General features: G+C 44.8%; 1 protein-coding gene across 2 annotated transcripts; it reads right to left on the reverse strand.

Annotated features, from left to right (window-relative positions):
• Positions 1 to 3553: 3553 nt before the first annotated feature.
• Positions 3554 to 16834, reverse strand: ANKRD13A (ankyrin repeat domain 13A). 2 transcript variants are annotated; one of them, XM_082773790.1, is made up of 16 exons: positions 16742 to 16814; positions 15676 to 15729; positions 14823 to 14955; positions 14565 to 14689; positions 14053 to 14098; positions 13220 to 13363; positions 12613 to 12808; positions 11531 to 11597; positions 10051 to 10132; positions 9267 to 9325; positions 8816 to 8952; positions 8259 to 8416; positions 7676 to 7786; positions 6800 to 6951; positions 6490 to 6554; positions 3555 to 5676 (listed from the first exon to the last, which is right to left on the reverse strand). In XM_082773790.1, the coding sequence occupies exons 4-16, from the start codon at positions 14652 to 14654 to the stop codon at positions 5478 to 5480; spliced, it is 1506 nt and encodes a 501-aa protein (XP_082629916.1). In that variant the 5' UTR covers positions 14655 to 14689; positions 14823 to 14955; positions 15676 to 15729; positions 16742 to 16814; the 3' UTR covers positions 3555 to 5477. The 2 variants fall into 2 exon arrangements, with proteins under 2 accessions (XP_082629915.1, XP_082629916.1); XM_082773789.1 differs by lacking the exon at positions 15676 to 15729 and having other exon boundaries at positions 3554 to 5676; positions 16742 to 16834.
• Between the last annotated feature and the right edge of the window lie 293 nt (positions 16835 to 17127).

Raw genomic sequence — 17127 nt, forward strand, 5'->3', positions numbered from 1 at the left:
CCCGGTGGCACGACCAGGGGGCACAGAGGCTGCTCTTCGGCTTTGGTTCGGTGCCACAAAGCCACCGGGCAGCCAGAAGAGAAGCCGCCAGCGCCGTCCTCGCAGCAAACCGGCCCCGTGCCTGCCCCTGGCTGCGTCGCCTCCGGAGCCAGCGCGGCGTGGCGGGCGCTCTGCTGCTGCCCGCTGTGTCTGTCCCCTTCCAAAGGGAAAGAAAGCCCTGGCTGTGAGCAAGGCTGCGTGGTTTTGGGGTCTGTGGGGCCCATTCCTTCCCCAAACTCCATTTTAGGGGTGAACTGTGGCTCTCTGTGGTGTATATCATTGCTGATCATGCACCTCCTCTTGAGCAGACCCCTTGGTCTGACCCCTCACCGGGACCCCTGGCTCCCTGCAGCACCCCAGGGACCCCACCACACATCATGGTTTAACTGGAGCGGTGCTGGTGGGGCCACCTGGCTCTGCCCTGGCCACCAGCCCCCGGGTCTTGTCCCCCCACTGCTCTGGGCACCCTTTGGAGGCTTCTGGGGCCCGTGTCCAACCTGGGCAGGGAGAAGTCACCCCCAGGGACTGCAGCCAAGAGCTGGAGGCATATGGGGTCGGGGGGGGCACAGGGGGAGAGGGACAAACGGGGCTGGGGGCGCACGGGCTGGGGGGGCACTGGATCAGAGCACACGGGGCTGGGGGCACGGGGCTGGGGATAAACGGGGGAAAGGGAAAGGAGGAAAAGGGCTGGGGACAAAAGGGGCTGAGGGGCACGGGACAAAGGGGGGGGGGCACGGCCCTGACCCGCCCCGCTCCGGTCCCCCCCCGGCAGGAAGAGGCGGAGCAGGGCGGATGCACAAAGGCGGGGCCGTGCCGGGCCGTTCCGTTCCTTTTGGGTCCGTTTGGGTCCATTTGGGGCCGTTTGGGGCCGGAGGGGGGGTCTCAGGATGCCGCTGTCGGCGCTGCGGGGCTGGGCGCTGGCCGTGCTGGCGGCCCTGACCCCGGCGGAGCGCAGCCGGCCCTACGCCGTGCTGCAGAAGCAGAACCTGGGTAAGGAGCGGGCGGCAGGCGGAGAAACAACGAAATTCAAGGGCTGGGAGGGGGAAAAAAAAAAAAAAAAAGCGATAAAAGGGTAAATGGGAGCGAGCGGGGCCGGGGGGGGGGCTCGGAGCCTAACGTGTGGCCTCCCTCGCAGTGCTGCTGGGCAGCATCCTCAGCGCGCTGCTGCTCACCATCGTGCTCGTGGCCGTCTGCGTCTACAAACCCGTCCGCAGGCGGTAGCGGCCCCGGCGTCGTGTGTGCGGCCTCGCCCGGCTCTGGGATTCACACCTTGGGATTCAGCACAACCTCTGGAGCCAGTGGTGGAGCGCCTGCGTCTCCTGATGGTGTCTGGTGAAGGATGGATGCCCTGCGCCCACGTCCCGGGGCTCCCCGCTGCGATCGCTGCCTTGGAGGGCACCGCTTGGCATCGCCACCCGGCCGTCAGCTCACGCTGCATCAGGTTGTTTTGTCCGGTGAACTCGGCTCCTTGCTCGGAGGCTGCACTGGAAGGGGCTCGGTGCAGCCTTCCAGAAGCCTCGAGGACCGAAGCCGAGCGAGCGCCGGTGGCTGCGTGGGGCAGGAGCGCGCCCACCTCCGGGCAGCAGCACTGAGGCACGAGCAGAGGCCGGCCTGGCTGCTCACACCAGGTTTGTCCTAGCCTCGAGCAGCCCCGCAGCAGCCTCGGTGAACCCATGGCTCCCCAGCCCTCACCCCCCATGGGAGATGCGCTCCTGGGTGTTGGCTGGGGGTCGGGGAGCCCCCGGTGTTTGCAGCGAGCGGGGCCGGAGCACGAGGCTGCTGGGCACCGGCTGGCTGGGTGCATTTCGTGCTTAGGCTGCCCAGAGCCATTCTATGCATTTCTGGCAACAAATTCAAGTGTTTACACTGAAATCTCATGTGCATATGGATGCTGCTATTTTGTTTTGCACTGCTGTGGGTAGTAACTGGATTTTGCTTATGAAGTATTACTTTGATATTTAACATAGGGGGGTTTTGGGGCTAGTAATTTATTTCAGTATTTTAAAACTTTACTTCCAGAGCAAATGTGTTGACCAACTCTCTAAAACCTTGTGCTGCATCTGATGTTTTCTGCTGTTAGTCTCAAAGGACACTGGCTCCTCTTGGAACCGGGGATTTTCTTTGCTGCTGTTACTAAATGAGGCCAGCCTAGGACAGATCTCGTTTCTAATCCAAGTGAAACATGAGTGAGGGAGCAAGGTAACTGTAATATTTCTTTCTCATCTTTTGCTTTCTTGGTTGCAGAGCCCTTTATCACTGTTTTCCCCCTGAATCCTTCAGTTGTTGTAGAGCTCTGCCTGTAGTCATGTGCTGCTCACGGGTGGAAGAGGATGGTGTAGCTCGTAGCTACAGCTCCTCTTCCCCGCAGCAGCGTTCCTGTTTGCATTCATTCTTCGCTCCCTGCTGTGTGTCTCTGTACAAATAAAAAGCTAAGTAAACAATCCAGGACTCCTTTATTTATTCACAGCTGTTCTGCTTGTTATTAACTCTGCTGTAGCTGGATGAAAGGCTGAGCCAGTCCCGCTTCCCAGCCTCTGCTGAACTTGCAGTTAACAGAGGGGTAAGAACTGTAAGGGAACAGCAGTGATTCCCGGAGCTGTGTGAAGCCCCTGGCTTGTGGATGCTCAGTGGTGAGGAACTGAGGAAGTGAATTGAAAGTGAAAGCTCATCCTGCAGCCCTAGTGGAGTTAACTGAACCTTACCTGCAGCTCTGAGGACTGTATTCTGAATCAAAACCCAGCCCAGGCTGTGAGAAGGATTGCCAAATTAAGCACATTATGAATTTGTCCAAAAGCACAAAAGTGTTTTACTTCCTGACAAACAGCACAGACAGTGTGGAAAGTGTCAATTTGAAGACCTTCAAATTATGGTATGTAAAAGCTTGTTATAGGTTCAGAACAAAACTACAGCTATTTGTAACAGTTTCTGCTTTCCTAAAAGTCTGAGTGTCCTTGGAAAAAGGAAGTTGGCAGACAGGGTTGTTGTGTGGCAGTCTCGACATTATTATTAGATATACTGCGCAGTCCTCTGCTGATCTTTTCCTGTCTCTAGTTCCTGTATGTACTTTTTTTTGTGAGTAATAATCATGAACCACCCCACCTTTCATCTACTTAAAATATTTTATTGACCCCTGTAGTCAAAGATTGGCTGAAAACATCAGAAAATTTGTTTCAGGGGCCGCCTGTTTTAAACTAAATCAAAACTGTTTTTGATAGTCATCTTTAAAGTAGAGAAATAATAACAAAAAGGCAAGTAAGGATAATTATTAAAACAGTCTCCAGCTACCAGGGTAGAAAAAAGTACTAGTGTGTGTATTGTAGCATTATATACCCTGGAAGTAATGCAGAGATACTGCACAGAGGCTCAGGGGATGATTTTTACCTGTGCTGTAAGATGCGAGGCAGGGTTTCAGAAAAACAGTACCTATACTGAGAAAGAAGAACCTTCTGTTTTAGAAGAAAGGGTGAAAATGTCAGGTTTTTTTTTTAATTTTTAATACAATGCCAGCCAGAAAATGAATGTAACAAAACCTAAACTGAAACAGCTCGGTCTTCAGTTTACGACACAGAGAACAAAGGAAATCAGCTTGAAATATTACTTTTTCCTTGTAGCCTTTGAAATGCTTCAGAGAAAAAAAGCAACATCAGACAGATGCTCTTACAAAGGCAACAGCACTCTTTATTTCCGCTGAAGGAAAAAAACAAAACAAACAAAACATAATTTCACCTTCTACCTCACGACTTTGTCAAGAGCTTACTGCAAGGCTTTTTCCCTTTTTTGCAATTGAGAAAGTCACAGTAATCCTCTTCGTAAAGAAAGATGCGGTTCCAACACAGACCACTGCCCCCGTGCAGGACAGTCACATTCAGCATTCCTGCAGACACCAAGTAAGCTATTTATGGTTGCAAGCTGTATCATTAAACAAATATGGTGCAGATATACCAGTTCTACTGTACAATTTTAATTGCCCGCTACATAAAACAATGGATTATTGGTTTAAAATAGAGTTCTAAGTTACCAACCATCTCACTGGTTAAGATCAAGTCTATTTGAGAGTGATTTTAAACTAGTTAATCGTTGGTGACACAGAACTGCCCTGTTTTGCTCAAGGAGTAAGTGCAGGATTAGGTAGCAAGATCAGACCATATGTACCATAGGTTCTTCACCCTTCTGCCAGCCAGAACTGAGGAGTATTGCTCACATTTAACTACTATAAGGCTTTCCTGTGGACGTACATACATTGTGTACTTGTGGAGTGCACTCGAGAGTCACAGTGTAAGTACTGTAAACACTGACAGAAGTGCAGATAAAATACCTACAAATATACCCTATGTCTAAAGACCTGAGGAAAGCTGGTTAAAATGTGTTTTGGAACTGTTACAATACCATTTCAATGAGCGTAGTCATATTGGCTTGTTCTAAAATCAATAAAAAGATTCAGATAAAAAAATATATGTATTCACATGAAGGATAAGCATTTGGATTTTAAAAAGCAATACACATTTCCCTTTCAGATGACAAAATTAAAATTCATCTTCCAATAAGTATACATTAAAATTTCACCTGAAGTTTCTCTATTTGAAGTTAGCACCCATATACAGGCACGCACACATGCACACACACCGAGTGATCTCAAGAAGCACCTGGATCTATCACTTATTTTCTTGCTGCCCTCTGACTATGGGAACTAGCTGGTTTTGAATCACTGCAGAAACTGCTACTTTACTAGGCAGATGGTCCCATTTTAGGATCTAAAGTTTTACTGGCTACTTGTTTTGTCCTATTTCAGAAAGCACTGGTTTAATCTTGAGCTTGGATTAGCTGTTCAAGTATAAAATTATTCCTCTTAAGCAGGAGCGCATGATAAAAATCTCGGTAACTAGAGAAGAAAAAAAATCACATATAAACAAAACTAACAGAAAATATCTGTCAGCATGGTATACCGTCAGCATGAAAAACTACTGTAGGTGTATATGTGTGAAAATGCATATAGATAACTCTTCCACATAATGACTGGAAGAGACAATGGCTTTGAATTATTCAGAAATGACTAAGCAGATGAGTATTTCTTTGGTAAGTAATGAAGTTTCCCTCTTGAACCCCCCATAAATCACATTTTCAAACTTTACTGCAATCTTAAATCCTGATGCTAAGCAAAATTTCCACCTGCTCTTCAATAAATATGCATAGGTAAAAACTTACTTGACAGCTAAGGCTGCAAAGATGGGCAGCCAAATACAGATGCTCATGTTCTGAAACTCCCTCAAAACTAATAATAATAATAAAAAACAGCTGTTGTAGCTGATGATGATGACAACTAAGAAGGCAGGTGAAATCTTTACTTAAGCAATCAAGGAGTGGTCTTCAGACTGAGAGCTCTGAAAGCCTTCAGTTTTACACAAATTTGGTCATCCTTATTTCAGGAGATCACTAAGGAGTTACTTTTCCACGAGAGAAAGCTGTAAAACTTGCTGAAGCTCTGCATCTTCCTCTTCACGGCGTTGCTTCTCCCGTTCTTCCTGCTCTCGGACAGACAGCTCCATGGCAAGCTGCAAGTCTTTTTCAAAACTGTTTGGTTCACTGGGGGTGCTGCAGCATGAATTACCTGTGCTTGTTAGATAGCTCTCCTGCAGGGCCCTGAGGAAAGAAAAAGAAATTCAAGTAGGAAGAGAGAGAGAGAGAGAGCTTATTTCATGTTTCCTCCTGCAATGATCCTCCCTAGCAACTGTATTCAAACTGCAAACCCAAACTGCTCTCTGAAAGGGCAGAAAGCAGAACAACTGCTCTCTTATCCTGAGAGCTAACAGACACAGAGTTCCCAATGTAAAACCTGTTCTTTGAAGCTTCCTCAGAATCTTTCATACATACTAACAGTTTTCAACAGGCTTCTAGAAGTATTCCCTCATGGTTTAAAGGTAACAATTTCCATACACAAAAGAGCCAGGAGGATGCAGTTCTTCACCTGCACATAGATTTCTTCACACTTAGCTGCAGGAAGACCCCACGGATACTGTAGCACTCGAGGGTCTAAATATAGGTTACCACATTTTTAAGGATTACATAATGATTTTGAAAATAAGAGCCACCTTGAAGAGGCAGTATTTAGAATACAAACACTTGAGCCAGAGGGACCAATTCCAGTTTTAAGAGCAGAGCAGAAGGGATGTGTTTACTGGGTGGGTGAAGAATCAATTGTGTGTGCAGGACAGTCCTGGAGCTGAGCTAAAGGGACACAGAATATAAACTAGGGAAGCCCAGTCTGGAGTTCTCACTTCTTGAAAAAGTAAAAATTAGAAGCAGCACAGGAAAAGAGACCTTGAATTCTAAACATCTGTTACCTGTGTCCAGGGAAAAAAAAAGTAGAAGTGCAGAATTGCTTCATACTAATGTTAGAAGTATTTTTGCTCCACCACAGCATTTTTGACATGAAAAAAAAAAACAAATAGTTACCTCTGATACTGTATATTGAAGTCCTGTGAATATGCAACTGCTCCATTGGAATGCATCCCCACTTCCTAGAAACAGAAAGAGGGACAATGCCACAGGAGTTAACAGATTTGTAGTGCAAATCACTGAAAAGGAAAGCTTTAAATCACTCATTTCTTCTTTGAAATGCATTTCTGTATTTTTTCCTTCTCTGAAGTTCTTGGAAAAATCCATCCTACACAACACTTTCCACACATTGGTTCAGTTCAGAGATACAGCTATTGCTGCATTGTGTAAACTCAAATCTGCACTGAGCAGATTACAGCATACTTACTTTATTTCCACTGGATTCCAACAAACTCTGCTGAATAGCAAACTGCATGATCTCGTTATCTTCATCCTGCACGTGTATGTTCCTGCCATCATCTTGGACATGGTAAGATTTGGGGATCTCAAACACCGACTGGTCAACCTCAAAATTAGCACCTACAGAAGCCAAATATAGTTTAAAAACACAGCACAGTGTTTCTGCAAGTTGTTAGTCAAAAAATCTGATGGATGCTTATACATGCTAAGCTAAAAAAAAAAAAAAAAAAAAAATCAGATAAACCTCCTGGCTACATATACACAGAGGCTCTGAAAGACTGAAGTGGCAAACAATAACAATAAGACAATACAGTCTTTCCTACCTAAGGTGGCTGAACTCTGACAAAACCATACAGGAAGAAAAAGGGTGCAAAAGATAAATACTGCAAGAAATAGATGCTGCAGTGGCTCTGACTTCTCTGAGGTTATTCCTAACGAATAGGTCTGTAAAAGCTCCTAGGACAGAGCATCACTTGATGCATGCAGTCACAAGCACCCTACTCAAGTGTAATCCACGCTCTTCTCAAAGACTGAGCTGTAACAAGTTTGTATTCTACTTCCCATAACAATAGCTTTCATTCTAGCAGCATCACTCTAATCTAATGCACCAGAATTTAGACCTCAAAAAACTTGAGAAAACTTGCAACAGCTCAGTTTAGTCAGGCAGGTTATGAAGGGGGCAGAGTGGAATGATACGATCAGTATCACACGGTCAGGATCAGCTGCTGTACACCGCAGCTTCCTCTCACCTGTGTTTGATTCTCTGCAGTTAAACCATCTCTGCTGTGCACTCCACTGACAGAAATGTAAGAAGATGTGATCACTGCACATTTCCACTCCTTACCTGAATCACACTGTGCACCTCCAGCCATCTGTGATGTTTTCTCAGCTGTCCTGCAGCCATTGACATTTTCAAAAGTAATTCGGGCATTGAGCACATGAAATAGGGGAATTTCTATTAAAAAAAAGTAGAAGACTTCTATCAAAAAGAGAATTCTGACATTCACTTTCACACCTGCAGCCATATCAAACCCTTACAGGTTTATGGAATATATTCCACAAGCAGCATGACATGATGACAAAATGTAACTCACTTCACCAAGAAGTTGCCCTTACTCATTCGCACTCTGCCTCTGTATCTCAGATTAATGTAAAAATACCAAATCAAAGACGTTCAAGCCAATAGGAAAGGGTTAAAACTAGCTCATTTGTACTGAAATGATACTATCTTTAAAATTATACTTCTGTACTGGCTATAACTTGGATTCAAGGATCACAAACATACAAGATAACATACCTGGGTTTTTGGTTCTAGACATGGGCAAGATGACTAGTAAGAAACTAAAATTGTTTTCGTAAATATATATTGCAAAACCCATAAAAAGAACGGAAATGAAGATGCTAGAATAAAAATTGCTACACATTACCAATTTTGACAGGGAATCCTGGTGGAAATTCCAGAGTGATGAAATCCTTAAGCCTGGCAAAATGAGCACTAGTTCTGGCCATCAGATCAATGATTGGAGTGACTTGTTCCATAAGGGACAAGGGAAACTCTTCACTCATCCACAGGGTTGCTTTAAACCTGAAAGAGTAAGTTGTATAAAAGCATCCTGAGTTTACAGTTCTGGAAACTGCAGAAGCAAAGTACACAGCATTTTCACCTCCTTCATACAAAGAGTAAGGACAGTTACTGCTTGGAGAAACCAAACCACACTCCTGGCAAGGCTAAAGGGAAGGTATAGGAGCCTACTGACATACAGCAATATGTAAGGGATGGATTTTTTAAAAGTTACAGAGCTAGCCTGAATGCTTTCTTCTGCTTAACGGAAGAATTAAATCATGGCTGAATGCTCCAAGATCTCTCTTTTGATTAATTTTGCAAGGGAGATAAAACTGTACTGGAAATTTGTAAAATACGGTTTCCAGAGATCAGGTGAGTGGGGAAAAGGAAATAGGGAAAAGTTAAAATTTTACTTCTCACTTCTGTGTTCGAATGGTGACTTCTTTCGGTCTTCCTATATCTCTACCTTTCAAATCAAAGTTTGGGTCCAAGTATTCCTCCAGAGTAATAGCAGTAGGGTTGTTACTTGCAGCATACTCTGTTGTCTTGACTGTACTCTGGAAGGAAAAACAGAAAAAAGACTGAAGTAGCATAGAATTAATAGGTATTTTAAATACCCCATCAAAGCCCAGCCCTTACTTTGCTAACAGATTCTACATTGTTTTCATGGGAGTGTTCAGAAGGAAGTACCAGCTACTCATACAGGAACATCTGACAAACAAACAAAAGACTCCTCAGGGAACATTCAAACCTCATTATCAAAACTGCTGCCGAACTAAGGAAACAGGAAGAGGGATTCACCATGCGCACAACTCTTATTGGTACAGATCTCAGCACTATAGTGACCTGTTATGAGGTCAAAGACACTCACCTGAGCACCATACTCATGCTCCACTGTACCCAGAAATGATTCCAGAGGGTTCCTGTCAGCTTCAGAAAACAGAAGGAAGAGTTTTCTATTATTACTAAATAGCAGTGAACTTTAAGTACACACCAGGCTAACAAGCAAGGCTTCTAACCCAAAGTGAGGTAAGCCAAAGACAGTCAGGAGAGAGCCCAAGTTCCCTGTAAGCTTTACCAGACAAACCCAGGACCTAAAGGTGACAGAGTAAGACAGAACAGAGGCAAGAACCGTCAGTGGTTTCTATCTTGAACAAATAGCTTTACTGTTCACATTACCTCCCCTCCTAGCCCCCAGGATAGGCCAAGGAAGGGCAGTGCTGCCATATGAGGTTACCAGCTACTTATCCTTCCCACAGTAAGTTCTATAAAGAATCATAGGACCAGAAATGAAGAAAAAGACCAAGAAAAAGCTCACGTGAACCTTGTAATCATAGCCAAAATGAAGTAAAGGCATCAACACATTTCAGAGCACAAGATTGCGTGGAAAAGTGCAGCTTTTTAAAGCTTTCAATAAAATTTCAATAGTTTTGAAGGGCTCTTTCCTCTACATACAACTAGGATAAATATTTGGTCATTTGTAGGCTGGGAGTCAAATAACAAGCTACCTCAGACAAACAGCACGTGAAACTAAAGCAGGGCAAGGTCAGCAAGAAAAGTATTTCACTTCTTATCTGCCCACTTCTTCTGCAGTCAGAGATTATCAGAGAACCAAGATGTTGTGCTTAATTCCAGTTATATCACAGAAGAACTACCTTTATATCTTTTCTTTTCCTCTTCTGTTAGATGTTCTGTTCTGATTTTTGTGACCACATTCACGTTGTTTGCAATGTACACCTTTAAAAACAAAAGTATGAAGACAAAAATCACCACGGGTTAAAAAACCAAAGTTCTTTCTAGAAATACCATGAACACAAACCTAAAGGAAGACAGAATAAAGTGATGTGAATCTGCTCCTTACATAGATCTCTAACATACTGGTGACCAACAGGGAGTGCCGCACTTTGATTTTTCTGACCCCTTTGGCATGATGGAAATCCCACATACTATTTGCTTGGTAGACCAGTGCTAAGGCTGAAACTACGCAGCCACCTGCTGGGCAAACTGATAAACTATGAAACCCCACAAATAATACAGCTTAGCATCTCCAGACAGCATTAATCTCGCAAGCATCCTATGCTGAGAGAAAAGCCAAGGAGCTTGGTCATTGGCTTCAACGGGAGCGGAATTCAGCCTTTCAACCCTATTCTTGGAAAGCAGGCTGACACATTTTAAGGAGACTTTTGTAGATAACTAACCCATCCAAATGCAGAACTAGATGGGCACTTCCAAGCTTGCCGAAAATGATCCCCACCTCGATAAAGATCTTGAGAGAACAAAGAAGGAAAGCCAGATAATGCTGTTTAGAAACAGAGGTCACTCGCAAGACCTTCCAAATGAAATTCAGCCATGGTTTAATTCTGCAGGAGTGCTGGTGAACCCCAACATCCCACCGAATAGTCCCACAGCCTTGTGAGAAAAGTCCTTGCATAAGCATACAAAGCTTCTGCATTTATTTCTCCGTTAAATGAGATTACAAAATTTATTTTTAATTGCACAAATTCCAAAGTCTGGAGTAAACACAGACTTGAGGAAGTTAAATTTTGTGATACCTAAATTCCTAAAACTGCAAGGCTGTAAAGCCATCTTCAAAATTATCTCAAAGGCATACCTGGGGAGGGAACCTGTTACAGGGACCAAAGTGACTGTATTGCTCAGAAACACGGTCAGGGGCTTTAGTTTACCATCAGTCTCTTACTACTTGAATTCCTGATGCAACTCATGGCATCAAGAAGCTGTTACTTCCTTCAACACTTACTACAGAGCACTCACGACACTTTGCCAGTGGGTTCCTTGTCTGTTAAACAGACAAAGGATGACAACACACAAGAAGGAGTTCAACTCTAGTTTTTGAAAGGGAGTTCCAACAGTTACGGTGAATCTTTTGCCCCTCTGCTCCCGAAATGCTTCGATCCTCCCTCTCCCCCAAAGCCCCTGCTGATGTGCCTGCACACAGGCACCACCCTTCCCACAAACCGGGCACCCTTAAAGTTCCTTGCTCCTGGCCAGTTCTGCTGGCAACTCAATAAAGCTCTTGATGGGAAACTGAGGACCTGAAATACTCAGGAAATAAAGGCAAAACAATCATATTTCAGATGGCCATAAGATTTCTTAGTTGTGTGCAACAGGCTTTACCTTTGCTTCGTAACCATTTACGCCTTCTGCTTTTTCTGTCCTCCATACCCAGAATCCAGTGGTGGTTCTGCCAAAAAGTGAATACCACAGGTGTCTAGACAGTTGCATTTCTATACAATCCCCAGCCCATTTTTATTAGAAGTGCCTTGAACAAACAAAATGTGATAAGCCATAATCATAGAACCATAGATCTATGATAGATGATCAAGTCATTTGATTATTAACCCCAGACATAAGCACAGGACAATCTGTCCTCGCACACCCCACGACAGAGCTGAGCGAGTCACACTGCTTCTGTTCTTAGTGCGTGGCCAAAGTTCTAAGGCTTAGTCATGGATTTTAAATTCAGATGTGGATACCTGAGCCACAGAGGAGGAAGACAACCTAAGAAGTGAATCATTTTGCCTGGCAGCCTGGGCACAGCAGCCTTTAATGCACACAGCTTAATTTCAAAGTAATCTGACACAACAATTTGGGGAACAGAGTGCTAGGAATATTTCTGTCTAGGAAATCTTTGTTTCTGGATGTGTAGATGCTGCAGTTATTAAGGCTCACTGAACATCACGAGGACTGATTCTGGGAAGCTCTGAGAGAGTACCAAGTATTCAGGAGAAAGGGGCTGCATTTACACATCTCACTTTGACAACACTTGTTGACAGTGTAATCACGGGGTTGTTTTACTGCATCTCAGAACACTCCAAGAGGAGCTGCAGAAAAGGGGTGGTTTGAAGTAAGCTGACAGATACCTGGATAAGCATGTGTAGGGAACAAAAGATAAATGTGGTAGAAAGTACTATGGAAAGACACACTAGGCAGATTTTAATTTAAACTATTAACGTGGGATTTGACTCATTTGGCTGCAAGTTCTTGCCCATTAGTTTCAGTACTGGCACATTTTGCCAAGCAACAGCAGCTGACAAAGCATAGTTTTTTTTGCTTAATGGTACATGAAGTTTAAAGTAATTTCAGATCTAGCCATAAAATACTTTATGAGTTTGAGATTTTTTGTCTTTAAAACATTATTGTAGGTGTGACCATCAATAAACTTGCAGTGTTTATTTAAGAGCAACTTCACATCTTACCTTTCAAAAGCAATATTTTTAGTATCAAGGCACGTATTAATAATCGGAGAGGTAAGGCGTCTTTCCACATCTTTCCTTTTTGGGGTCATAGATCCCAGCGTCAAACGCTTCATGTGTTGGGAAATCTCAAAGCGCTCAGTTGTAACGAACTTATCATCATGATTTATCTCAATTAGTTCTGCCCAACCTCCAGTATCTGTTGGAACATTACATCTCATTTTAAAAGAAAAAAAACACCTTCCCAGCAGCAATCCACAATGAAAAAACTGAGCACATACTGTACAGCAAATCACAACAGTTGCTAATTCACTGATTTTATTTGGGGGCAGATGAAAAGCAAATAAGAAATTGAAGTAAACTTTTAGCCCTATTACCAAATTTTGACCTTAAATTTACTCAAAAAAAAACCCACAAACAAACAAAAACCCAAGCCATTACGTTAAAGCACAAAAACACTATCTTCAAGACACAAATGGAATATACATACAAATCTTTCCTAAAATTCAGTGCTCATCCTCAACGGGTCTTTTTAAGCAAAATTGGGGTTTCTCATTGTGGTTCACACATTATTTGGTGATCAACAGTGCAGACACACTAAAACATTTACCTTCGCCCTTGAAAATTAAACTACGCCTTCCCCTCTCCCAGCTCATATTTTCAAATCCAAGCAACGTGATATCAACTCGCAACTTGGCACCACTTTTCCAGATGCGACAGACATCGCTTGGACAAACCCTAGAAACCAGTGGAACTACAAAAGAAAACAAGGAACATGTAAATATAAAATATTCAAGATACAGAGCACACAAGAAGCCTGAACTGAAGCAGAAACCATATCCCTGATATACGAATTACTTAGTACTGCGAGCATCATTCCACAGGAAACAAGCAAGATTGTTCTCAAAGCTAGACAGGGTCACTACCAGCTGGGGGACAAAACCCATCGATTCCAATTTAAAGATTAACATGAAAAGGAATGAAGCATCGGGTCAGACTAACAGATGTGAAATGGGTTAAAACTGGTCTCCTAGCAGCCTGATAGATAGCTGCTTGGAAAATGAAGTCAGCTCTAAGTCCTAGCATTCATTTCTTTAAAAAACAAAACAAAGCACTTCCAAGTAGTCTGTGCGTCTGTATATCAGACACGTATCTGTCTTAGTCATCGATAGCCAAAGATACACAAACAAAATCCCAATAAAAGTCTTCAGCAATTCCGACAATGGTTAAAGCCTCCATTAAAAAAAAAAAAGAGAAAGAAACAAAGAACAATTGTGCAACAGAAATACAAGAGGTTGTTTTGAGAACTGAAGATAAATATTCTGGGGAGCAGGAAATGAAGATTCCAGTAAATATACATCTCTGCTTATCTTTTGCCATTTGTACATGAGCAGGTTCTTTTGTCTACTGCTTAGAAGAGAGAACAATGACCAGGACTCTTACCCCAGCTAGTAAACTCCCATTTCATTTCCACATAAAAGTCAGGAGTCTGGAAGAAAAAAACATCCGATGAATATTTCGCAAAATAGTTTTAATCTAACGTTCAGAATAGCACTTCCCACGAATGTTTTAGATATAGGAAAACTAAAAAAGAACAGAACTTCAGACATAAATGAACATTAGAACAATTAAATTGAAAATAACAGGCATAAAACATATTAGCTTACTGCTGATTTATAACAAGGTATTTTGCTTTGTTTTACCGTAGAAGCAGTAACACCTTCGACAGCCATCCTCAAATGCTGGATTTTGTGACTATGGATTTCAAAATCAGAGTCAAGAAAAAGTCTCCACCTCCCACAGATCTATGCAATATGCACATTGAAAGGAAGGAGACAATTGCCCACCTTCAGATCAACGGGGCTCTGATCTCTGTTCCTGATTTGAGTGTACTTAAATGAACAACTTGAGTCAGACTTCCAGTCTGGAGGAAGAGGCTGAAACTAAATAGCTACCTCATTAATCTTTTGGAGTAATTCAGGAACTCCTCCAAGCGTCCTAGAGGTCTGCTGATAGTCTCGATGCTGCAGAATCATCTGTACCATCTCCGGATCTCCTGTGCTGACAGCTTCATGTAAAACTGAAGGAAATCCAGACACAAGCTAGTTTTAGGTTGCTTTCTGAGCAAAACACACAGCGTAGAAGCAGCCAAAACACAACATCTGCACTGAAAAGCATTAACACACAGTTTCTGTTTTTAAGGTTATCTTTACCTGTCCATCCCTGGGCGTTCTCTTTAGTTACATCTGCCTTGTGTTGAAGAAGAACTTTGGCAGATTCTATGTAACCCAGGGAAACGGCAAGGTGCAACAAGGTCCGGCCTCGTGGATCACGCTGATCAACATCCTGTTGAGTACCCAAGAGATAAGCAATGCTGACGCTGTTAAATCAAACGCAGTTAATCAGAGCACAACGAGGAGGTCACATAAACAAAGCCTGCCAGTAATAATCGAGTCTGGGCCTAGTGATCTAGTAATACATGGCTCTAGGAGTCAATGCTCCCTAGGTAGCCCCACGTATCAGTTTAAGTTGACTACACAGCATGGTTTTCAAACCGTATGGCCCTTCTGCCCTCAGCACGCTGCAATCTAACTTCCCCCCGAAAGAAAAAGAGAAGCAGAACAGGCCCTGTACACTGACATGGTAGGAAACGGGACCTGCAGAACAGGACTGAGCTCTCACTGATGCTTCTCATTTCTTTTCCTGCAATTACTTCCCCTTCTGCCTCCCTTCAGAAGGGGTCTCTTCCTGGAAGACGGGTGTTCCACCCTGCGTGTGCTGCACCAGTGACAGGCAACAGCTTGAGTGGAGGATTTCACGTCATACAGCAGAACAGGAAGAAAACCAAAATAAAGCAAACAAACGAACAAGAAAACGGGCCATACAACACCGATTTTGTATAGCACTTTTTGAAAGCAGAGAAGCAAATGTTAAGTTACAAAGCGCCCATTTGACACACACAGCACAATGAAGCCCGAGTGCATTCTGCACGAGTTACTAAAAAACAAAAGTAAAAAGATACACAGGCATAAATATCCAAAACATGCAAGCACAACATACTCATACCTTACTTATTTTTCACTATTAGCTTAGAGATTTGAAACAGAAGAGCATCTACAACTAAAGGAAAAGGGGAAAGTCAATAGCAGAACAAGGAAGGAAAGTTATTATGCAAGTTACCGCGGTTATCTGACAGCATTCAGTTCGAAAGACCACACGCAGCTGGGAAAGCTTCGTTTTAAAGGGCTCTGCTTTCGCTTCAGTGCTCCAATACCAACCAATTTGCTTCCCCCCTTCCTGCAGGTAAATGCCTACTGCACTGACAGGCGGAGGACTCCCCAAAGGCCCTCTCGGTGTTTTTTTTTTTGCTGTTGTTAACCGGTAACCAGGTATTTCACCCATCTTTGCCATCCCAAGTGCAGCTGGCAAGTGTCTTCCGATCCCCTCACGCACCCTCCGCCAGCAAGAAGCTTATCCCAAGGAAGCAGGGGGGGGAAACACATCTTTGGAATACTCAAATAAAGCCATTTAAGAGCAGATGAGGGAAGTCAGCGACAGTCACAGCCCGCCTTAATATGCTGCTGGCTTCCTGAAGGCGTTTTGGGCGCTGGCACTGCACAGAGGTGGGCGCCTCAGGGGAAGGAGCTGCAGAAGGCTGCTTATTGAGGGGTGCTCTCAGCTCAAAACTTTATCGAAATAGAAATAAAAGCAACGTGCCAGCAATGTGAAGGACTTTAAGGAGGAGGAATTAGAAGGCTACAGATCTCATAAGGCCTCACATTACACAAATTACTGAGAATTAGAAGATTGCAGAGTTCGCTAGGGACTCAGCTTACAGGAATTGGACAGAAACCTGCCGCATTCCAAAGATTCTCCCCCAAAAAACCCCCGGCAGGGCAGCATGCTGCGGGCAAGCGTTAGTGAACCGCGGGGGCGCCGCACACGGCGAGGAGCAGGACGGCAGCGGCGGGCCCTGCCTCTGCCCGAGCTCTGCGGCGTTTCTACGCCTCACGGGGCCGCTACCGGAGGCCCCAGGCCCACGGGCAGGCCCCGGGGCCTCCGCGCAGCCTCTCCCCACAGCTCCCGGCCCCCCTCCCGGTTCCCGGTAGCGGCTCCCGGCCCCCCCCCGTACCTGGCCGTGCAGCTCCTGGTCCAGCCGCCGGTGGTCGTTGTCCCAGACGAGGGCGTGCAGGGGGAAGGCCCCGCCGGGGGAGCTCATGGCGGCGCCGCCCCCCCCCCCCCCGCCTCCCCGCCCCGGTCCCCTCAGCCCCGGTCCCCTCACGGCAGCCCCGCCCCCTCCCTCCGGGGAAGCGGCCGGGATGAACCACAGGGCAGAAAGAGGGGGGGGGGTCGCCCCGCGGCTCCTCTCAGCGCTCACGGAAGGAGGAAGTCGCTGATAAAATGGAGTCTCCGCCCCATCGAGCTGCGGTGGAAGGGGCGGGCTGGCGGTAAGAGGCAGGAGGATGTCGGCGCGCACCGGGTTCCTCCCCCCCCCGCTTTAGGGAGGAGTTGGTTTCG

This window comes from Aythya marila (assembly GCF_965140915.1).
Source record: "Aythya marila genome assembly, chromosome: 17".
Taxonomy (NCBI): Eukaryota; Metazoa; Chordata; class Aves; order Anseriformes; family Anatidae; genus Aythya; species Aythya marila.